At 24.9% G+C, this 6,153-nt stretch overlaps 1 protein-coding gene across 1 annotated transcript in view; it reads right to left on the bottom strand.

Moving 5' to 3' along the window:
• The window catches only part of LOC117179884 (WD repeat-containing protein 46), a 55,516-nt gene extending 53,517 nt beyond the window's left edge, over positions 1-1,999 (bottom strand). The window contains exon 1 of the mRNA XM_033372070.1: positions 1,881-1,999. Within this exon, the coding sequence (XP_033227961.1) occupies positions 1,881-1,893 (13 nt within the window). The 5' untranslated portion in view covers positions 1,894-1,999. The remainder of the gene's footprint in view (positions 1-1,880) is intronic.
• Between the last annotated feature and the right edge of the window lie 4,154 nt (positions 2,000-6,153).

Genomic DNA, 6,153 nt, shown 5'->3' with positions numbered 1-6,153 from the left:
TCATGAATTTTAATTTAAAATTCATCTGTTTTATAACATAATTCGTATTTTTAACTTGAAAGTGTAACACTTTGGTAGGAAATTCAAGAATTCGGTTAAAAACGCAATAATTTCGTTAAAAACTCAATAATTTCGTTAAAAATTCAATAACTTTGTTAAAAATAAAATAATTTTGCTAAAAATAAAATAATTTGGTTAAAAATGAAATAATTTTGTTAAGAACTCAATAATTTTGCTAAAAATAAAATAATTTGGTTAAAAACTCAAGAATTTGGTTAAAAATAAAAAATTTTTGCAAAAAATAAAATAATTATAATTATAAATAATGGTTAAGAAATTAAGTATTTTGTTGCAAATTAACTTTTTTGTTGAAAATTCAACTGCTTTTCTTTTAGAAAATTCATCTTTTTAATAATCTGGTAGAAAATAAAACACTTTCGTAGAAATTCCACTATTTGGTTGAAAATTTAACTGTTTTTTTTTAGAAAGTTAATCGCTTTATCTTTTTAAAAATTTGGTTGAAAATTCAACAATTTGGTTAAAAATTCAATAATTTTGTTTAAAAGTCATCCGTCTTGGTCTAAAATTTAAGTATGCGGTTAAAAATTAATTCTTTTGTTAAAGCTTTATCTGTTTTGCAAAAAGATTCCTATTTTTGGTTTGAAACTTCAACACATTTGTAGAAATTTCATTACTTTGTCGAAAATGCAACTTTTTTTTTTTAATTCATCTGTTTACATTTTTAAAAATTTGGTTAAAAACTTCAACTATTTATTTCAAAATTTAATACTTTGGTTGCATTTTTTTCACGAGTAAACATTCTTTTTTTATTTAAAATTCAAATTTTACGTTAAAAATTAGTTTTTTGTTTTGAAAAACTAATTTACTGCCAAACAATAAAATAATTGTTAACAAAATACATACATTTTCGACGAAATATTTTAGTTTGTAATGAAATTTTCCAGCAAAAAGATAAATTTTCTACCCAAAAATACTAGTTTTTAATTAAAAAAAGCTCAATTTTCAATTAAAAAAATAGAATAGTTTAATTTTAAGCTGGAGAAATGAGATTTTAAGCAATTAAAACAACAATTTTACACAAAAAAATGAATTTTCTGCCAAAAAGATTCAATACCTATAAAAAAATGTTCGAAAACAAATGTAGTTATAGTTTAAGTTAAAAAAATTAATTTTCAATAATATAAAACTAATTTTCTACCAAAAAAAGAGTAATGTTCAAGAAAGTACATGAATTATCAACCAAAAAGGGGAAATAATTATAAAGACGATTCATATTCTACCACAAAATTCAAAGTTTCAACATAATAGAAAAATTTTCAAATAAATAGTTAAATTTTCATTAAAAAAAATATAATTTAAAAAAACACATTAAGCCATAGACTCTGTTTTTCTCTAGCGTTCGATACTTTCACCGTGCTTAAAAGTTCGATTCTTGGTCACCAAACAAATGTTTAAAAATAGTTAAATTTAAAAAAAAAGAGAAGAGAGCGAAACCTGGCATGAATATAAAACTTTAAAAAAATTAAAACTCAAAAATCAGCTCTCCCAGAGTTATTTTGAACCTCGCTTTTTTTTATTTTCGTTTGTCCACCGGTTTGTTTCTTAACCTATATTATGTACACATTATGCAATTTTTAATCTTTCGAATATAAGGATTAGAAAAAACTTGATCCTCTTAATAATTCTATTCAACCTAAAATACTTAATTTTACAATTATATAACATAATAGGGTTAATCAATGATAAAAACAACACAATAATAAGAAAAATACAAAATCCATTTTTAGGTTATGTTTCGACAATGCATGAAAGTAAGCGAATATTTACTGTAAAAAATATTTGATAATTCAAACACTTACTAGTGGGTTTCATTTTCTTTGTTGCGTTTCACAATTCACAAGAAAAATTAATCCCAGTTTGCAAAAATGCAATTCAATGTCAGAATAATTGTCATAAATGTTTATCACGTGTCAGAGCTTTGTAGCATTTTATAGTGTTGCAATGCGCATGCGTCGCACTGATAAACTCCTGTCTCACTGGCTCTTAACCGCGCGCTTATTTGAAAGTATTTGATATTATTATATCATATAACACATGTAAAGTTGATACTAATATTAAAAATGAATGAAAACTAAAAATCAGAAGAAATAATGATTTGTTATAAGAAAAGTATTATTGCCTTTGAAATTTAATGTCAATCATTTATTTTAAAGGAGTAAAATGAAATATATATATTATATTTTACTTTAAAAGCACATTTTGTTATCAAATAATTATTTTCATTCATTTTATAATAATTATTGAATAAAAAGATATGATTTTCCATTTCCAAAATTTAAAAAAAAGCACGCGACCAAGAAATTCCAAATTCCGGATTATATTGAATTGCCGAATTTTCAAAATCTCGAAAATAGGTAATATGAGGAATTTTTAAACTCCCGAAATTATTTAATTGCCGAATTAAAAATTTCCGAAAATAGTTAATTTGTCGAATTTTCAAACTCCTCAAAAAAGTAAATTACGAATTTTAGAATTCCGAAAATAGTACATTTTTAAATTCCCAAAAATACTAAATTGCCGAATTTTCAATTTTTTAAATTTAACTGGCCGAATTTTCAAACTCCCGTAAATATCAAATTGCCGAATTTTCAAATTAGGAAAAAGCAAATTTTTAATTTTCCGAAAATACTAAGCTGCCCAATTTTGAAATTCCTAAAATAGTACATTTTTAAATTCCCAAAAATACTAAACTGCCAAATTTTCAAGTTTTGGAAAATAGTTAATTTGTCGAATTTTCAAACTCCCGTAAATAGTCAATTGCCGAATTTTCAAATTCTTTAAAATAGTTAATTTGCTGAATTTTTAAAATCTTAAAAATAGTAAGTTGCCGAATTTAAAAATAATCAAAAACATTGAATTTTCCGAATTGAATATTCATAATTTTAGCTAAAAATGCAACTATTTGGTCTTAAATTAATTTTTTCATTGAAAATTCATATTTTTGGATTGAAAGTTCAACACTTTCGGAGATACTCAACTATTCGGTTGAAAATGGACTTTTTCGTACATTAACATTTTTTTCTTGACTAACAATTTTCTTCTGATTAAAAATGTATCTATCATCATTTTAGCTTTACAATTCAACAATCTGTTAGAAAATTAAACTATTCATTTTAAATCTAAACTATTTATTTGAAAATTTAATCGTTTTGTTGAAAATCGGCTTTATTGTTCATAAATTAATTTTTTATTTTTTATAATTTTTGGTTCAAAAATTTTCCTTTAAAAGTTGAAAATGCAACTATTTGAAAGAAAAATTTATCTAATTTGTTGAAAATTCCTCTATTTAGATAGAAATATAGCCTGTTTGTTGAAAATTCATATTTTTTGTTGATTCTTTCTTGAATTTAACTGTTTTAAAAGTAATTCTTTCGATTGTTGAAAACTAAGTTTCAAAACTGAAAAATCGATTCGATTTTAGTTTGAAAATTGATCTTTTTTTGGTGGAAAATTGAACTGTTTTGTTGCAAAATTCATTTTTTTGCACAGAAAATTAATTTTCTTGTAACAATTTGTCTTTTGCGGTTTAGTTGATAAAAAATTCGATTATTTTGCTGTCAAATTTAACTATTTTGTTCAAAATTGTTCTATTTGGACAGAAATGAATCTTTTTCGATAAAATTTTTTATCAAAGCTTTGTTGAAATCTCGTCATTTTCCTTGAATCCAACTGGTTGATCTTTGGTTTTTTTTGTTGTTGAAAATCAGTTGTTTTAAAAACTTTTTTGGCAGATTGAAAATTGAACTATTGAGTTGAACTTTTTTTTTCTTTGTTGAGCAAATAATCTTCTTTGGTGGAAAACTCAACTCTGTCGTTGAAAGATAATTTTTTTTTATTGAATTCAACTGTTTTTTATTTAAAACACAATTCCTTTTTGTTTAAAATATCAGCTTTTACATTTTTCATTCAAAATAAATGTTTTTTGGCTAGAAGGTAATTTATTTTACACTTGAAAGTACATATTAAAAAAGAAAACATAAAATTAGAATTGTCAAATTATGTAACATAATACCGCAAGAAGGTTGCAAAATAAGTACGTTAAAAAAAGGCAGTTAAAAAAAAAACTATAAGTACTCTAGAAAGTCTCATTAGAGACACTAAAAAGGATCCACAAATTTCTTATGAATCACTTTTTGATAGGACGCGTATTTTTTGTTTTTTTCGAGAAAAACATAAATAAAATTGACGAAATTAAATTTTTGGACAAACGACACAAGCTACGATAAAAAATAAACTAAAGTTCTTTACCGCAGAAAGAGCTACCAATATATTTTTAGTCATTTTTGATAAGACGCGTAGTTTTTTTAACATAAAAAATAAAAAAGCTTTAAAATAAGCTTTAAAAAAAAGGATATAGATAAGCAGTTTGCCCACCCAAAAAAGAACTAACAATTTTTCATCAATAATTTTTTGTTAGGACGCGCAGTTTTTATTTTAATTATAAAAAATAATATTGAAATGAATAAAAGGATATAAAATTTTGCAATTAATAATTTTTAGATAGGACGACTAGCCTTTCCTTTAATCGTACAAAATAGATTTAAAACAAACTTCTTGAAAAATTACATAAGAGACTAACAAAAATAAAAAGACAAATGTTGTTCAACCAAATAAGAATGTATCCGTTAAAGCCAAACGAGCTTTAACAAAAGAGAATTCACAATCGAAAAATTACAGTTGTCGATGCTTTGTCCTTTAATATTAAATGGCTTGTGCACAAATGTAGGGGCGATACAAAGATAGAGCGCGAGGCGCGAGAATTAACAGACACGCTCCTTAGGCGCGCTCAAACTTGCGAGCGAAGCAAACCTCACGTGATGAGAATGTGTGCGCGCAGCGGGAAGCTTTTTTTTAAACTGATTTTTTTAAACATTCTTCTTTTTTTTAATATGTACTTTCAAATAGTTAATGAACAGAAACATTAACCCATAGACCCTGTTGTCGTAATCTAGAGATCAGTTCTTTTTACAGTCCTCAAAAGTTCGATTTATTGGTCAACGCACTAATTTATTTTGTTGAAAAATTAATAATTTTGATAAAAAAGAATCATTTTTGGTAGAAAACTACCTTTTTTCTGGAAAATTCATGTTTACGATTGAAAATTCAACTATGTGGTAGAATTTTGTTTCTTTGATGTCGGAATAATTTTTTTTCGGGGTAAAATCCACTCTTTTGTTGAAAATTTGTATTTTTTTTTGTTAAATTCAACTGTTTTCTTTTTTATTTTAAATAGGAATCTTTTTGTTCAAAAAATTAACTATCATATTTATATTCTTTGTTGACAATAATATTGTCGGATTAATATTGGCTTATTTGTAGAAAATTCGTCTTTTCTTTTTTAAATTTGATAGTTTTTGGTAAAAAACGCAACTATCCGGTGAAAATTAATAATTTGTGGTTGATGATTCCAACTACATATTTGGTAAAAAATTACCTTTTTTGGTTAGATTTAACTGTTTTTTATTTAAAATTTAAATCTACTTTGGTAGGAATATCTGTTGCATTAATGCTTCAAAATAAACAAAATAAAATTATTGACACACGCGGAAATATCTAATCAAATACCATAATTTTATTTTGAAAATAATCTATAAGAAATTTGGGTGAAAACTCAATTTTTGATTTTTGTCAAGAGTTTAATGAACATATTTTCATAAAAAAGTACACTGGGTTACCTTCATTGCTAGACTAGTCCACTTGACATTATTAGAAATACTCGTATTTGACTGAACGTTTGCCAGGGGACAGGAAAACTGCAAAAAAACGACCTCCCGAGTTCAGCCGATTTTTTAACAGCGCGTTTAAAGGCAAACATTCGACCATACCAATCGAATTATTTAACTTCAACTTTTTGTTCTAAAATTTTGTTGCTGAATTTTTACTCGAATGTCAAAGAAACCTTGTTGTAAATAATTTTTTTGCGATGAATTGAGGTATGATTGCTTAAAATTCAACGATTCAGAAGAAAATTGGTAACAAACGCAAGTACAAAAACATTGATAGAAAACTTTCTTTTCTAGAGGCCGGATTTTAGTCATCTTAAAGAAAAATTTAACATTTTTTTTTATTTTT

The sequence above is a fragment of the Belonocnema kinseyi genome, chromosome 9 (assembly GCF_010883055.1).
Source record: "Belonocnema kinseyi isolate 2016_QV_RU_SX_M_011 chromosome 9, B_treatae_v1, whole genome shotgun sequence".
Taxonomy (NCBI): domain Eukaryota; kingdom Metazoa; phylum Arthropoda; class Insecta; order Hymenoptera; family Cynipidae; genus Belonocnema; species Belonocnema kinseyi.
The sequence above is the reverse complement of the archived record's forward strand: the minus strand, read 5'-3'. Positions and strand labels throughout refer to the sequence as shown.